General features: G+C 35.2%; 2 protein-coding genes across 2 annotated transcripts in view; one reads left to right on the forward strand and one right to left on the reverse strand.

The window, feature by feature from the left end:
- The window catches only part of LOC136807112 (lysophospholipase D GDPD1-like), a 186,601-nt gene that overhangs the window by 95,433 nt on the left and 72,606 nt on the right, over positions 1-18,562 (reverse strand). The gene's annotated exons all lie outside the window — the stretch shown is intronic.
- Positions 79-17,234, forward strand: LOC136807104 (lysine-specific demethylase 2A-like). The gene is made up of 20 exons (XM_067063669.1): positions 79-300; positions 4,347-4,488; positions 5,015-5,093; positions 5,410-5,459; positions 5,809-5,981; positions 6,269-6,378; positions 6,712-6,805; positions 8,120-8,273; positions 8,757-8,872; positions 9,366-9,480; positions 9,852-10,126; positions 10,535-10,645; positions 10,891-11,376; positions 11,621-11,836; positions 12,288-12,344; positions 13,905-13,940; positions 14,199-14,264; positions 15,094-15,150; positions 15,414-15,470; positions 15,724-17,234. Exons 1-20 carry the CDS (start codon positions 223-225, stop codon positions 16,768-16,770), a joined length of 3,519 nt encoding a protein of 1,172 aa, XP_066919770.1. The 5' UTR covers positions 79-222; the 3' UTR covers positions 16,771-17,234.

An 18,562-nucleotide genomic window follows, 5' to 3' on the forward strand; every position in this document is an offset into this window, starting at 1 on the left:
GGCTATGTAAAGGTGATTACGTACCGCCCGGTATGTAGCGTTTTCGCATAAATTATGCGTTCCAAAACAAAAGTCAAGTTTACAAACAAAATGGCAGCCGAAGTGTGAAGCACGAATTGAGAGGGAAAAATTATGAAAAATAAGTCAAATTTTCACTGTTTTTTCGGAAAATTCTAAAGATTTAGGACACAAATCGAGCAAAAGAATAAGGATAATTGATTTATGAAGGCAATGGAAGCAGAAGAAACACAACATGGGCACTCAAGTTGGAATACAAATGGAATGTTTGCTCGCTGTTTAGTAAGTGAATTTTTTTATTCTTCTCACAAACAATCTGAATTAATGCCACAGAAATAGTACCGTGAAGTCGGGAGGTGGAGGCTAACATGCATATCCCTCAAACGAAGACCTGGCTGGTCATTAAAATACAAAGTTAAATCAAAACAAACCTGTGCTGTGATTTACAAAATTTGCGGGTGGTGATGGTAAAACCCGGCCCGGGGCGGGGGGGGGGGGGTACTAGGGTAGCAACTCCAGAAGTCATACAACTTTCGTTGACGTCAAACCAAATGTTTCATTTTTCCATGAACTTTGAACTCTTGGAACTTTTTTTCTATGTATGCTAAAGCGTTCCGGTTTTTTACTAAGGGGTCACTCACATATCGATTCTTCCCACGGCCACAACTAACGTCAAATTGATGCTAATTTGAAAACCCCCCCACCCCCACCTCTTAACGTCAAAGTTCAAAAATTATCAAAAATCGATGAAAATTTTCTCCTTCACTTTCATCGTTGTTTCGTCAGCCATCTTTAATTTCGCTACGGATTGCTCAGGCAGTTTACATTAAAAAAATAATGGAGATAATTTCTAAACTTTTTTCAGAAAGTTGCCGGAATTAATTATCTCCATAATCAAAATCAACAGAAAAACCGACCGTCGGCGAAATTCAAGGGCCGTGCGGACCGTCTGAACAAAAGGAACTCGAGACGTAAACATCGGGCCGTTTGTTTTGGTTAAAATTTCTGTAAAATAGCGAAGCGAACGAATATTTAGGTACCTTAAGGGAAGAAATTTTCGCGAAAAGAAATTTTCGCGGAATTTAATTTCGCGAATCAGAGTTTCAAAATGGCAAATTTCGCGGAATTTAATTTCGCGAATGAGCCGATTTCAAAAGTTTCACGAAATTTAATTTCGCGGTTGAGGGAATTATTTGTCTACGAAAAGCCCTATTTTGCCCTAAAAAGACCAATTTTAGGGGTGATCTTTTTAATTGTGAGAATAATTGTGTTTTGCGGAATTTAATTTCGCGGTTTAGCCATTTTGGTGTGTTTCGCGGAATTTAATTTCACGAATTATGCCCAAATTCGCGAAATTAAATTCCGCGAAAATTTCTTCCGCGAAAATTTCTTCTCGCGAAAATTTCTTCCCTTAAGGTATGTAAAAGGTGGAAAGTAACATTTGTCACGGAATAAACGTATTAAAAATCGATATTTCTGGTGAAATTTCTTAGCGTCAAAGACTCTAACCCACCCACCCCTTTGCGTCAATTTGACGTTAGTCGTGGGAAGAATCGATATGTGAGTGACCCCTAAATGAAAGCCGTGATCTTAGCTTTCCAGCGGTATATAACACTGTGGACACGGGCTAGACGGCAAATTGGTAAAATGCCGAACGTTTTGCAACATTTTGAAAATTGTTTGCCGACGGGAGAAAAAAAATTTGCAACTATCGAAAAACAAATGTGTCTGGAAACGGAGGAAAATGTATTTGGAGGCTGAAACTTTGTATGTTTATCAGAAAAAGGGTGAGGAATTCAAAAATCACATTCGCTAATTTTAGTTCTTTCATTTTCATGTAGTTTTTTCACTTTTTTGCTTCTTTTGCATGGGAATGTCCCAAAAAAAAGTTTCTATTTCTGCCGAAATGGATTTTCTTTTCATTTGGGGTTTCTCCTTTCAGAAAAACTTATTCTTTATTCATAAGTTTTTGTTCCTCCATTTCCAGAGGCCCCTTGAAAATGGGTCCTACCACCTTTTTTGACTCATTTCAACCTTTTCCAAGCTATTTTCTTCAAAAACAAAAATAAAACAATGCAATGTCTTCTTTTTTCAAAAAAAGATGTCTTTTGTTATTTTGATAAATATACTAAATATTTTACAAATATTTTTATATAATAATATTTTAACACCATCAAAGAATTCTCCCTCCAAATTTGAGGTCTCTAGCTACACTAGAAAAAGAGATATGCAAAATTGAAGAAGCATATGACTGGAAAATTTTTTTTTTTTCTTTTTTGACACATTTTTCGAATTTTTCAAAGCTATTTTCCTAACCTTTTTTTTGACATTTTTAGTCAAATTTTTGACATTAAAATTTGAATATCTTTACAACCACTTATCCTCTGGAGGCCTATGACCCCTCATTTTCTTTCTTTTTCAAAGCTCTACAAGATGGGTTAGATTTTGAAAAACAAATTAAAATTTGAAAAATCTTCTGGAGTTGCTAACTAGGGTTGGTGAATGAGGGGTATGTGCGGACGGGACCTCCGAAAACCGACCCTTAGAGAGACCAAATTTTAGTGAAAAAGTGACCCTTAGAGAGACTTTTTCGAAAAATTTTCTCTGATTTTCAAAAATTTCCTACCCTTAGTGAGACTTTTTTGTAATTTTTTCTCTCAAAATCAAAATTGTTTTCTAAAAATCGTGATTTTTCCCACCCTTAGAGAGACTACTTTGAAATTTCTTGATTTTTGTAAGGCAGTCATAAAAAAAATACTTTGTTTGCGTCGCAACGGATGTTGACCGCCTAACCTTTAGAGAGACTTTGAAAGGTAAAAAACCCAACCCTTACCGTCCGCACAAATCGTGAAATGGATGTTTAGGGGGTTAGGGGTATAATCTTTTGACATTCATTTGTGGCAAAGAACTTTTCACCAGAAAAATCAATTTTAGAGTTAAGGTGGTCATCGCGAAAAAATTGTTGTATTCACGTCATCCGCCCGCATCAAATCTTCCGCTGATTTTCCGGTGCGGAGATACGGAAAAAAATCTGCGAAAAACAAATTGTTCTTTAAAAGTATAGCTTTTTTCTCAATTGCTCTGACAACCATCGAAAAATTGTTTTGCTCGCGTTACCACCCGCCCCTGAGTTACTGGTGTGAATAAAAAAAACCGGGAATGTTTTTGACCGCCCGTCCGCCCGCATGCATTTTTAACACCCATTGCGATGCGAACAGAGCATTTTTTCGATGACCGCTTAAGTTCATTCAATGCTAAATGTTGATTCACCATGTTTGTTTTTGATCGCTTTGACTGTTTTGAAAACCATAATAAACAACCCAATGTTTATGTCTCAGGCTCTCTTTGTGTCACCTGCGCAGCCCACAGATTTTTAGAGATAGCAGGTTTTTTTTTATGTGAGCCACACTGTTTTTTTTAACCTGCAATTGTGTCGCCAAGTAACTTGCCAAAATTACTTGCAAATTGAACGTTGGGCAAAAGTTATGGTGACTGAATTGCTGTGCTGAGATTACATTGAAAATATGCAAAACCTATATGAAAAAAGAAAGTATTATTTTAAAACTTACATGTATGATTGGCATTAGATTTTAAAGTGTAATCTTGTAGAAGAAAGATTAAATTAGCTTCTCTTGAAAACTAAGAATGATTAAATTTGCTCATCTCTTAGAACAAGCACTTCAAAAAACCATAACATTAAACATAAACTCAAGCTGAAAAATTACCAACAAAGGTACAAAAATAATCCTTATTCGGCTTTCAGTTTGCATGTTTTGGAAGTTTAATAGCATGAAAACAAAATATGCTATGTCTTTTAAGAACCAATTTCTAAAAGGCTTGTTTTTCTGTACTGTATATTATTTATTTTTGGATTAAGAAATTCCATCTTTTATTGCTCTAAATGATGATAATATTTCTTTAAAATAAGATGCTTTGTTGTCTTTTTAAAAAATCTTTGTACAAACTTGCATATTACTGCATATATATTTTCCAACTAAATCCAACCACTGCTTTATCTTTCCTGCATTTTTGCATATATATACAATTTAAGATGACAAATGGAAAGGCAAAAAGGTCTATTGGGAGAATACAACAGCCTATTGACTCAGCTCCGCGTTATACAGCCATTCGAGCTGGAAATTATCTGCTCCGTCACACCCGTTTGGTTTAGAAATGCCACAGCCATTTGCGTAGGGTAAAAATATGAAATTGTGTAACCCAGGCTACCTACTACACAATAAATAGAGTAACTTAACTTAAACTATTCCCCTCAATTACAGAATTTCCAGTTTTGACACTTTTTGACATATTATTTTATGGTATTCTAGAGAGAAAAACGAGCAACAGTTTACGATGATACAAACGTTGATGATGTAATTGAAGGAAAACGGAATTTCTGTCTGGAAGAAAAATTACAAGATGATAAATTTACGACAGCAAAGCAATGTCTTCTTGAAATGGAAGGAAAAGGTAAAACGGAAACATCCGTAGCAATCCTCTCAATCAAAAAGTATTTTGAAAGATTGAAAAACCTTACTAATACAATTGTATTTTGCCAAGAATAAAATTTTTTTTATCATCAATCTTTTTTCGTCATTTTTCTGATCAAGACTATGGTACGATTGTGAAATTTTTTCAGATTATCATTTTTGTACTATTTTAATTTAAATTGTCATTGTCATGGCATTAAAAATTTTCCCTACTTTAACTGTCAACTTTGAAAATTTGTTTGTCAGTCAAAACATACCTTACCCTTTTATTAAGAATCTCTTATCAAAGAAAGAGTTTATTAGATACAGTGAGATCTAATTCACTTCACTGAGATTTTGCATAACCAAAAAATTCTTTTGGGAAGTTATCCAAAATGCTTAAAATAATGGTATGTTTTGAGAATTTCTCTTTTATTAATGCTATCCTGCACACATTTACCATTTAGATGTCATAGCTATCCACTTTTACGAAACAGATTCTTTAAACAACAAATTGTCTGTTTTAGATTTCAATTTGAAGTACATACAAGAACATGGGTTTAACACTCCAATGCTTTTTAAAAGTAAAGATGGACTTAACATAACGTGAGTACATTTGATATAATTATTAATTTTGATTTTGCTTTTTAAATCTGTTTTAATAAAAAAAATCTTTTATTAATCCAATCCAAAATATTTTAATACTTCTAACTGTATTTTAACACATCTGTAATTCACCCGAAGTGGAGCATTTTCCCACAGTGAAGATAAAACTTGCTTCTAATTCCCAAGGGGATAGGATTGTAGAATCTTTGAAGTTTTTGTTCCCAGTTCTAGCAAGGCTGAAAATATGTATATAGGGTATTTTTCCTACCATGGCATTAATGCATTTTCCCCAATTGTTGATAATCATATTCATTAGGGTCCCGAATCCAGATTTATTCAGTGTCAATGATGTAAAGAGCTATGTTGGTAAGTTTATTATTTTTATGTTGTTAGAACAAGAACATTCTCTCTTGGAGTTATTTTAGTTTCTTTTTTCTACCCAAAATAGCTAGGTTAAATAAGACTTTTTTTTTAAATGTTTGATCAATTCTACAAATTGGTTTCGACACACTAAGTGAAATCAAGCAATAGCTAAAATTAATTTTCGCTGAAATTAGTTCCCGCTAAAATTAGTTCCCTATACATGCGTGAAGTTAGTTTTGGGGCGTTTCAGTCCTGTTTACTGCCTTTGGCCATTTAAGGGCTAAAATTAGTTCCCTATAAGGAACATCTAAATTTTAAAGACTGCTGGATGTCAATTAAAATATATTTTTAGGAGCAAGAAGGATCATTGATGTGTTTGATTGTGATACACATTCACCCGAGAAAATGACATTACACCAGTTTGTTCGTTATTACATGTCACAAGAAAAAGAAAAATTGTTAAATGTCACTAGCCTTGAAGTCAGTCAAACCGGACTTGCTAGGCTAGTTGATTGTCCAACTACTGTGAGTTTCAGAAGCATGTTTGAATCCGTTTTAAATCACTTATAATTAAGCTTTTAGTTGACGTTCATTTTTCATTTTGAAGCTCTTATTTTACTTACTATGTATCTGAACCAGCTTGTGATTATATTAAAGGTGCTCAAAGCTAGTCGGTCCAGAAATAAATTTGAAAGGCATAGTCAAGAGCAATGAAAATTTGTTAGTTTTTATGTACATACTTTTTAGTTGCATGTCAATAAGTTTTTTAATTTGTAATATTCCTATACAGTTTCTGTATTAACAAATTTCAGATAACTGAAGATCTTGATTGGGTTCCACTTGTATGGCCAAAAAACTTGATAAAGGGACAAAAAGATGCCACAAATGCTGTCGAAAATATGAAATACCCAAAAGTCAGAAAGTGAGTTCTGTTTTCTCTAAAGAAAGATCTCTGTAACCTTCATAAGAGGGGCTTCTTTGCACACGCTGTTTTTTTTTTGCATTAATGCAACTTGCGAATGTAAAAAATTATAAAATTTTTGTTTTCATTTCCCCTTGCAACTAAAACTACTTTTAATAAAACAAAATAATTTTATTTTTCCATATAAAATTGCAATGTGCACGAAGCCCTTTTGACGTTGACTTCTTTTCGTAATATACATAATAATACAGGTTTCAACTACACTCTGTTTTTGATAAAGCCTTCGGACTTTGTATTTTAACACTGTATCCACTATAATCTACTCTTATGCAGATATTGTTTGATGAGCGTTGGTGGGTGTTACACAGATTTTCATATTGATTTTGGTGGAACATCTGTATGGTATCACGTGTTGAAAGGATCAAAGGTATCAAGATATGTTCTTATCGTTCTGTAACAGAGAATATCATAGCATACCTTATTTTTGGGCTGGGGGGGGCTAAGAACTATTTTGGGCTTGGGGGGGGGGCTAAGAAATATTTTGGCCTTTTAAGAACCTGGGGGCTAAAATTACCAAAATATTTAGGGGGGCCTAGATTGTTGGGGGGAGTTGATGATCTGACTGAGACTCTAGGGGCTGTTCAGCTAATTTCAAAAGATCTCTTATCTTACTATTAAATCAAATATAAAAAGCAAAAGATTTGTAAACATAAATATTAATACAAGTAAAATTTAGTTTTCATTTATCAGTCTTACTGTACTCGCATATATAGGGGACCTAGCACAAAGCAATTTTTTTGGGGGGAGCTAAATTGTTATGGGGCCTTACTTTGTTGGGGGGAGCTAGAAACCTATGAACATTCATGTTGTTTTAGTTCACATAACCTTACAAAAATTGCTCAAAAATAAAACGAGCTTAAGAAGAGTTTACAGTGAAAATAAAACTCCAATTCATGATATGCACCACTGCAATGTCTTCCGTTCCACCCAATAGCTGATTGGTTGAAAGTGACGTAAAAGCAGTCAATACGTCACTTTCAACCAATCAGCTATTGGCACTACTAGGTCTTAAAACATCAATTGTGGACACGGTTGATGTTTTTTATCCACAGTCAATCATTTTTATGGACAGTCAATATCCAAACATCGACTGTCAATACTTTTCATCGACTGTCAATATCCAGATATCAACAGTCAATATCCAGACATCAGCAGTCAATTAAATAATCTCAACAGTTGATCAAAAGTATTGACAGTCGATGTTTGGATATTGACAGTCGATGTTTGGATATTGACTGCTGATGTCTTAAAAATGATTGACTGTGGATAAAAAACATCAACCGTGTCCACAATTGTGAATTGATGTTTTCAGGCCTAGTAGTGTGGGTGGAATGGAAGACATTGCAATGGTGCATATCATGAATTAGGGTACATTTCTTTTAAAATTGGCGCAGAGTTTCATAATAATTTGATGTAGTTAATAATTGTGTTTTCCTCTTCTTCAGAAGTTTGCTTTGTGTTCAAATGCCTGCATACTGGAGAGCGCTTTGAGTGTTCTAAATTTTCTTGATAAGTTGACTCTCGCTAATTCGAATTCGAACTGGGAATATCATTTTTTTCTCTATGCAGGTTTGAATTATAGTATTTTAAGACAGTTTCTCTTTGACGTAAGACTAGGGATAAGTTGGAACTATAGAGGGATTCAAATAGTGGAGTTTGGATATACTGTAAATATTTTTAGGTCTTTTGGCTTATACCACCAACGGATGAGAATTTGGAAATCTACGAGCGATGGGTGTTATCTGAACGTCAACAAGACGTTTTCTTTGGTGATGTTGTAGAGGATTGTTTCAGAATACAACTAGTAGCTGGTGATACATTTATGATTCCTACTGGTTAGTATGTGTTTGATTTTTGTCATTGTGCCTCTTCTTCCTCCTTTCCGTTTAATTTTATTTTCTAAAATATGATCAGGGCTCGAAATAACGGTCGGACATCGGATCTTGTTTGACCCAAATAGCTTCATGTCCGACCCGAAAATCATAATTTTCAAGCTCAAGCAACCCTGATTGCAGACATTTTGTCCGACCAACTTGAAATCGTTATTTGGAACCTTGCATGATTGGAGATGAACCTGTTAATCTTCTCAATTTTTGAATTCGTTATAATTGATATTCCACAGTAACCATTTCTGAGCACTTAAAATAGCTTTGGATGCCACTTTTATCAAATCTTCAAAAATCTACATTAGTTGTATTCTGGGATGGAAAATGAGAAAATGAACAGAAAGTTGAAATAGGTTTTATACCCCGTTTTGCATGTCTCTTTCACATTACTTAACAATGTATAGTCACTTAAAATTTATACCTTCTATTCAGGTTGGATACACAGTGTTTACACACCGGAAGATTCATTGGTGTTCGGTGGAAACTATTTGCACAGTTTCAATATTCCCATGCAATTACGCATCCATGATATTGAAGAAACCACCCATGTGAGTTTTGATAAATATGAAGGACATGATTTAACACATCTCCAAACTAAAGAAAGATTTAAAGGGACATTAAAGTAGTAAAATGTAAACACTGCGCGAACCACGTGTCATTAAAGAGAACAATTAAAATCACGTGTCCAAAACAAACTTGTAAAACAATTGAACAATCAAAATTAGCCATATTTGGTTTGATTTTTTATTTTGACATGTGACAGTTGTTTTGATTTTGTATCCGTTGCATACAGTTTGTTTACAAATTTCGCAAGTACTGTTATGTCCCTTTAAAACTTTATCTCATATCTCAATAGCCACCTATCCAATCTCTCCTGTGTGTCGCTATGTCTCTTTGAACCAATATTTTGATTTTTAGTAAGTTACTACAGACCCTAAAATTTCGTATATGTTGCACCTTCAAAAGATGGCATATTTTCTTTAAAACACCCGAGGCATATCAATTTGTTTTAGATCGATTTATACTTTTCTATTTTTTCAGGTTCCAAAACATTTGCGATTTCCATTCTTTGCAGAAATCCACTGGTATTTAGTGAAAATGTACGTCGAGATTCTAGAGAGAGATATGGACGAACGAAGGAAGTTGGAGTTTGAAGGTAGAACTATTATTTCACGTGAAATTTTCAAATGCTCCTAAGAAGAAACGTTGCTACACAAAAATGAAGTATTTAGAGTAGATATTTTGAATAATATATCGACTTCGACTTTGACGATGCAACATGTGGAAGGTGATTTGCCAAATTGATGAATAGTTTTCGAATACAAAATTTACATCCATATTGAAAAAGTAAATAATAACAGACTGGCTTGCAAGCTCTGCTTCTCTACTCACCACAACCAGTATATGCTCGCTTACCCGAGCTGCACTGATGAGTGCTGAGAATAACGAAACACGTGTCTTTGGATAGGTGTAGGGATCTATATATTTCACATAAAGAATTTTCCTTTTCTCTCTCTTTCTTTCTAGGCGATGACAGTGCGAATGAAGAGGAAGATGATGAAAAAGACGTCTTCAAACTCATCAACGATGAAATGAATAAAAAAGAAGAAGATACAGAAGAAAAAAGCCAACACTCCCCTAAAAGCCCTAAACCAACCAAATGGCAATGCGTTCATTTGACCGTCTTTGAGTTGGAAGGATTGAAAACACTGTGCGAACGACTTCGAAGTTGGTCACATGCCAAAATTAACTACCCGAAGGATTTTGGTGATGACAGCATGGAGCTGTTGGATCGACTTGAGGTTCCTGTCTTTTTTCATTTCTATTTATCTCCCTTGTTATACCAGAGAAAAGAAGGTTTTCATATCTCTCCCCATTGTAATAAAAAACAGTTTCAATTCCAACACCATTCTTCCTACATATCTCCAAGAAGCGAATTTTTTAGGAATTATTTAGTATGGGGACACCTGTCTACGGGGTTATGTATGATTTTAATGATTTTAAGAATGCCAATGATTGAAAGAATAACCAGAAGTTTTCATTTTGTTTCAATGACGATTGTAACTTTTCACGAAAACTTTGTATAAGATGTTGCCTAAAGACATTTGATTCCGTGTTGCTCCTTTCAAAACGAAATGTAGTTTTTCTCCCATTGATCAGAAATGACGTCATTCTCAAATCGGCCAATCAGAAATCTCGTTTCTTTATAGGAAATGTTACAATATCATGAAGAGGACGATCAGATTCTGGCGTGTAGTGGAAACAACATTTTCAAACAATATGCTATGGATAAAGGAATTACTGTCTCACCCAAGAGCAGTGTGAGTAAATATTACTCCAGAACCCATTTTTAGTAGGACTGCCTTCATTGAAATTATCTTATTATCTGTTTGACGATGAACCAAGGATTTCCAATTCAAGTCTCTCTGGCTGAAAAAAGGCCCTATAAATTTAAAACAATTAAAAGACTGTCAAGAAATCCTAGGTTAATCGACTCTCCACTTTAGAACAATTGACTCTATAATGTAATGCAATAAATAGATTTTTGATTTGAATATTTTTACAGCCACAAAAGAACAAAAGCTCATCCATAACTGCAAGTGGTAGCGGCGATGAAGTAGTAGACTTGACATCCAAGACATCACCATCTCCAAAAACCTCACCTACCAAACCAACATCAACTAAAGCAAACAAAGAGGACTCGTCTCCCGCCGACAAATCAACAGAAACTCCTCCAGACAAGAAGTCATCTAAAGACTCCACTGATGAATCGACTGTGGTCAAGAAGAAGAGAGCGCGTAGAGTGCGTGTCCAGAAAAAAGAAACCGACGAAGAACCGCCGACGGCTACCACCCAGAAACGAGTCCGCAAATCACCGAAGAAGTTCGCTCACAAGGAGAAAGAGAAGACAGTTATACGGCGTGTGCGGTGTCACCAGTGTAAGGGTTGTTCACGCGAGAACTGCAACAAATGTAGGTTTTGTTTGGACATGAAGAAGAACGGTGGTGAAGGAAAATTGAGACAATCCTGCGCCATGAGATTCTGTGAAAACGTAAGAATTTTTAGATTTTAGCGGAGACGTATCAAGTTTAATTTTTGTACTCGGTACGAAGTGTTTTGTATAACCCTGCCGAGGATTAAACCCACACACATTTAAGCCCAATGTGTAGGATATTTTATGTAGAATCTGAAAAAATTGGTTCTTGGAAAATTCCCGGACATGGGGTTTTCCCCTATTTCCACCTGCCTGCCCCACACCTTGCACACCGTAGCTGGATGTTATTCATTTTTTTTAGCCACAACTCCCGTCATACGTCGTATGCAACGTGTGCGATTCCCGTGAAGACGGCGAGCTCCTCATGGAATGCCACGTCTGTTCGGAAGTTGTCCACCCAGCATGTATTGAACGTAATAACAAGAAAGACAACAAGAAATTATCCAAATGTAAAATCTCCAAGAAAGTCAACAATAGTTGGGAATGTCCAAAGTGTTGCCAAGCTGATGAAGAAGAGGTTTGTTCACTGATATCTTCTATGAAACACTAGATAGGACTTTCTCAAACCGTGTCGGTGGAAGCAAAATAATGCGCCATCTTTGCAGACAGTATAGTAGACCACAGTTCGGTACCGGCAATTTGTTCTATATGATATGAACAAACAACTGACGTATGTGACATGGTAGGAAACAAGGAGGCGAAAAGAATGGTTTTGCAATTAAATGTTTAATTGATCAAATTGCCGGCACCTATCTGTAGTCTAATTATATAAAGGGGTGCCTAATTTTTTTTCAGTCAATCAGTGCATAAAAAAGCTTATTTAGAAACTTTCAAAATTGGTGCCTCCCAATAGGGGAGATCCTCTTTCAGAACATAGAAAGTAACCAAACACGTTCGATGGGAGATAAATTTCATTACGTCGCTCAAATATTGTTTATTTATTTTTCACCTATCTTCTTTACTACTAGACAACAATATTTTCGGTGAATGCAGTCGAGAAGATCGTTAACAGTATCAAGAAAGAGGTATGCCTGACAGGTTTCCCAGCTACAATGATTTTTTTCAAGTATATCATGTTACAAACCATTGGAATAAAAGGAATGCCTTTTTGATGCTGATTGAGGCAAACCAATCTTCCTCTTTGAAATTTAACAAAAATAGCTGGTCCTGAAATTTTTTTAGTTGACGTCAGCAATTACGTCATTTTTTGAGACAACCTTCACCTGTGATTCGCTCAGACATGGGTTTTCCGGTTTCATGCTATTCCGTCTTTGTACACAATTTTTGGACCTACCTGGAGGTCCTATAAATTAACCTTTGTCCGTCCGTCCGTTCGTCCGTCTGTTACCAGCTTTTCTCAGGATTGGCTGATTAGTTTTTTCTGATTTTTGGCACAATGATGTAAAATGACAATGGGCTCTTCCAGAAAAAATCCGTTCATGGGGGGGGGGGTGGAGGATGAATTGTCCAGGGGTATTGAAAAAATACCAAAAAATTGTCCAGGGGGTAAATTCAAATGTCCAGGGGTAATTTTTTGTGTCCACGGGGTTGATTTGATGTTTGTCCAGGGGTATAACCCGTGTCCAGGGAGTTAAAAATCAAAATGTCCAGGGGTAATTCATGAAAAAAATAATATATCCTCCAGCCCCCATGAACGGATTTTTTCTGGAAGAGCCCAATGCCCAAAATGTGACGGAGCCCAATTTTCGAAAAAATATATATTTGGGCAAATTTGGGCCAAAAACTGCCTAAAAATAGGGTTTTTTGGACTTTGTGCAAAATCCTGTCATTACTTTTTTCTGATTTTTTGTACAAATATTGAGGGCAAGATTCTCTAAAGAATGGCTGATGTGGTTTTTCCCGGAAAATTCTTATTCGCCTTAAAAAACGGATTTTCGTATTTTGGGGAAATTCCCTTTAACCAAATAAGAAAATATAGCTTTTCTCAATGTTGACTCATAATTTTTTTTAGATTTTTTGCACAATGATGCAAAATGGCAATGCCTAAAATGTGACGGAGCCCGATTTTCGAAAAAAAAATATATTTGGGCAAATTTGGGCCAAAAACTGCCAAAAATAGGGTTTTTTGGACTTTGTGCAAAATCCTGTCATTAGGTTTTTCTGATTTTTTGTACAAAGATGGAGGGCAAGATTCTCTAAATGGCTGAAATGGTTTTTCCCGGAAAATTCTTATTCGCCTTAAAAAACGGACTTTCGTATTTTGGGGAAATTCCCTTTAACCAAATAAGAAAATATAGCTTTTCTCAATGTTGACTCATAATTTTTTTCTGATTTTTTGCACAATGATGCAAAATGACAATACCTAAAATGTGACGAAGCCCGATTTTCAAAAAACATTTTTTTCCGGCCGAAAATGATTTTTTGCTCAAAGATGCGTATTAACAATGCCCAAAACATGGCCGAGTTTGATTTTTGAGAAAAAAATTTTTCCGGTTGAAAATGCCGGAAATCGCCGTGTTTGCAGATTTTCATGTTCTTCTAATGTCCTCTTCAGATGTTCCTAGAAGAGCTTTTTGTAAATTTTAGCATATTTTTTAAGAACTATCACTATTTCTCTTTTTTAGAATCGAAATGTACTGCAGCCAAAGGGTGGAAAACCGGTAAGTAAAAAAGGCGGTTCCATGATTAGAATACAGATTTTGTCGGTTAGATTTTCCATTAAATATTGTCGATTTACCTGCTTTTGAATAGCAAGGAACTTGGGAACAGGTTTGAATTTGAATTATACGTTTCCTTGTTCTTCAAAGTTATGTCTGGTCCAGTTATTTCTTGTCTTTCGTGCCATGATGGAGTTTACTAGTCTTCGTGGTTTTCGTGGTTTTCTTATCTTCCTTGATACTTTTCTACATTATTTACAGGCAATGTCAAAAGTGTTATTGAATAAAATACAAAACGGTGGAAAAGGGAGGAAGAAAAGCTTTGATGTAAGTTTCTTTTTTGTTGATATGATTATTGTATTTTGAGTTACCAACCTGTCATTTTTGTTTCAGTCATGATTTGCATCATTGCAATGTCTTCTGACATTGCATCACGGACCCAATAGCTGATTGGTTGTAAGTGACGTAAAATCAGCCAATACGTCACTTTCAACCAATCAGCTGTTGGGTCAGTTGAAGACATTGCAATGGTGCATATCATGAACTTTTACTTAAGTAAAGTAGTTTGTCCATGTGGGACATTGAAGATTTTCAAATATATAATACTAATACAATAATAACTGGTTTGGAGGTCAATATTTTACGTATTGACCGAGAAAACAGTTATATTATTGTGTTTATTAACTGGTGAACATTCTTTGTGTGTTTCTGGCCAAAAAAAATGCATTTTCCACTCATATTCCATGATTTTTTCGTTTCTTTTTTACCAAACATTTTCTTTGATTTATTCTGACGTCACTTTCTTATTGAGAAGTCATTGCAACGTCAGTTTTTTAAATCATGTTCAAACTGACGAAACTTTTCTATGAAACAAATTTCCTTTTTCAAAATCATCGTCAGTTTGACCATAGTCACAAGAAGCCCTCTTCTTGTGACTATGGTTTGACCAAAGCACTGAAGTGGTCTTTACCGTATTATATTGACCGCTAGAGAACCAATCAAAATAGCGCATTTTCTTGTATTGACCGGCTTTTACTTCAACCAGTTAATAAAGACTTGTATCGGTTCTCTTGTTAAGACCAACAGGAATCAGGAATTAGAAACGTTGATATTTTAAATCATATTATTCTAAGATGGTAGCAATTTCACTTTTCAGCTTGGTTCAGATGGTTCTGACGATGAACCTCTTGCGAAGAAACGAAACAGGAGTAAGGTAGGTGCAACTATTCGAAACGTTTGATAGACTTGGTATCCCTGTTAGGTTTTAAAAGAAACCGAGCTGGCTTATCGTTGTATATCCCACAAAACATTCAAAAGACTGTATCAAGCTTCTAAATCACAGGATTTAGCTTTTAGATTTAACTTTTAATATATAGAGTTTTCATTTATTACTCGCTTCACGATTGGGATATTTGGGTTCCATTAAATGTGCTTAGAGACTTGATGCAAGAAATATTTCTTATACCCATCTTTTAGGCTGGTTCAGAAAACGAAAGTGACGACGAGCCGCTTATTAAAAAGAAAATAAAAAAGGTAACTTTATCCTTTTTCTCGTCCCCCTATTTGGTATTAATTTTTAGCTCATGTAAACCTCTTACTTTAAGTCTCGAAGGCTAGATTCCTTTGTCTTTTTATGTGCTTTTCCTGGAGCAAAGGTTTAACCGATAATCCTTGTTTCCTTCCCTTTCAAATTCTCCATATTACCCAAAACATAGGAAACATAGGTGCTATCTTCCATGATTATAATGTCAATAATAATCCATACGACCTTTCTACTCACATTCAGGTTCAAGAAAATGTAACGCCCAAGCCTGTTCTTAACATTGTAACGCCCGTCACTGTGGTCCGCCCGGCGCCCTTGACAAACGGGCATCAACATTGTACTATGGTTTGTGAAGTAGTAAATGGCGTAAAGGAGGGTAGGGCGGAGGATGAGTATGCAAAGGTGGAAGGGCGCGGAGAAACGACCAATGGGTGGAATGAAAATCCAGAAAAGTTAAATGGAAATTCAAAAGAGGGACAAGAGAATTCTGAAAAGTGTAATGGAGATTCTGAAACTCCGATGATTGTGAACCAAGAAGGACAGAAGGTTGGAGACCAAGTAGAGCGGCTAGAAAAGCCACACCCTTTACCTCGTGACTTATGGATCCATGTTTTTAGTTACTTGAAAGAATCGGAAGTGAATTTATGCATGTTGGTTTGCAAAGCGTGGAACCAATGGTGTCTTGATCATAAACTATGGCCTACACTCAGGGTCACTAATAAAATTCTGAATCCGTCAATATTAAAGGGAATCGTACGTCGTCAGCCTACTGAGTTGGTTCTATCCAGTACCCGTGTATCAGCCAAGCAAGTCGAATGGCTACTAAATCGGTTACCGCGCCTAGGCAGTTTGGATCTAAGCTTAAATACAGCTGCAGCTGTATCATCTCTTTTACATGTGAAATGTCCACCTTTGAATAATTTGAGTGTAGCTTGGTGTGATGCTGTTTTTGATCGTTTTTTGAGTCAAGTATTGGCACCTCTACGTAATGGACAAACTGAAATTCACGGTCGAAGTCGATTACATTTTTTGGAATACTTGAACTTGACCGGTTGTGATATAGCTTACGAAACAATGAGGAACGTTTTCACGTTATTACCGTCACTACGTGAATTGAACGTTAGTTATTGTGCTAAAGTCAAAGACAACGATTTGAAGATTATCAAAGACGGGCAGAATGTTAATAAATCGACATTGAAGAAAATCATTTGCACTGGATGTCCTCTTGTGACCGAATCGATGGTATCGGAGATCAAAGTTTTACCAAATATGCCGGAAATTGTGCTCTGAGTTTTTTGTGTACGAATTTCCCCTTGTCTAGTCAGTGTCGTGTATGTTTTAATCATTTTTCTGTATCATAGTTCCTTATTATCTATTCTCGACCTGTGAACTAATTTTCTCTTTTGTTTTAGAAAAGGTAATTATTTTATGTGTCGCTTTTTAATTTTTAATTTTTGTGTGTGCCACCCCAGCCAGAAAGCAGACGGATGATTAGAATATTTCATTTCACCCTTGGATGTGTAAGAGAGAGTGATTTCGAACTGGCAAGTTAAAGCTTAGATATCCCGATAACAGTTTTATCATTTTTAAAATTATCTTAAATTTTTAAGTTTTTAGAATAGGTCAACGTCGTCATTTTTTCAAGAGCGTGTCATTATAATTTAAAGTCATCTATATATTTATTTCCTAGCTACCTTGTAAAATATAGTCTATTAATATTATAAAAAGTACATTAAACATTTATTAAAAATGAGTGACTAAAGTTCGCTGATTGAAGTTTACTTTTCGCTATTAAGCAATTAAGTTGTCCTGGAAACGTGTAGTTAAAGCCCGATGATGGGAGAAGAATCTCTCGAAACGTAGGCAAACGTAAATCTCGTAATTCAATCTTCTGCTTTTCAAATTAATTTCTTAAATCCAATCTGGTGGGCTTTAACCCTTTAAGTGCCACGGTCCTTTTTTTCTAAGTTTTTTATAAAAGAAAATCGCTAGTTCAAACTTTAAAGGCTTATATCTCCGGATCTAGAAGTCGGACCTGCCTGAATGATAGAAAGGTGCCCAGTGGTAAAACTTCAAATTAATTCACTGGAGGACAGAATCAAGTAAATCTGGGCCAAATTTGGAGGTTCTTGGATCACTCGTTGACCAGAGCAAAAATGGTCAAAGAACGGTCAAAATCTTTAAAAAGTGGATTTTTGTCAAATTTTTGCATTTCTTTTTACTTTTTAGCTTAAAATCTCGCTGAAAAGACTCACTTTTGACTTTTTTTTTTTGCTTCGCCATGAAGCCCAATCCAATTCCTACGAGTTAGATCAAAAATGACGATTTCTAACTCAAACTGAGCATTACAGAAGGGCTTCGCCCTCCTACATAGCCCATGTCTGATATATACGACATTGGCACTTAAAGGGTTAAGGTTATGCAAGTGGTAAAGATGTTCTTGTGGACTATTCGTAAGGTTTGTGTCAAGAATTTCAGATCTTAAATTTGCTCCTAGCTTTGCATGAATAATATAACATTTGATCTGATTTTATTTCTTTCTAGTACAAAATAAAATATTAATATGAAACAAAACCAACAACAAAAGAATTGTGGAAGCATTGATTGGTTTACACACACTTTTAAGGTAATGACATCATTACTTTGAATATCGAATATTTTTTCTCTAGTAAAGAAAGGTATACATAGTCATTCGAAATACTGAATATTGAAATATCTTTCAATTCACTTCCTTTGACAGTCAACATTTTTTTTACTTTTTCACTTTTAGATAAGTCATTAAACTTTTTAGACACTACTCTCGAGAGAAGGAATACGTAATTGAAAGAAATACCTTGTCGGAAAGATAATTTACAGTACATTGATTGACCTATTTCAAGAGATATAACTTTTGATACAAAAGAGATACGAAAAAATTTAATATATTTTGTACACGTTTTTTTTATTAGAACCTAGTTTATAAGAACATATAGGCTGAAATTCGTCGAAAAATTTAAGAACATCTTAAGAACATGCCCAGCCTCAGTTTGGAAAAAAATTACAAGAAACTACAATTTTTTCCTCTTTTTAAGCAGTTTTAACC

The sequence above is a fragment of the Clytia hemisphaerica genome, unplaced genomic scaffold (assembly GCF_902728285.1).
Source record: "Clytia hemisphaerica strain Z4C2 unplaced genomic scaffold, Clytia hemisphaerica genome assembly, whole genome shotgun sequence".
In the NCBI taxonomy this organism is placed as follows: domain Eukaryota; kingdom Metazoa; phylum Cnidaria; class Hydrozoa; order Leptothecata; family Clytiidae; genus Clytia; species Clytia hemisphaerica.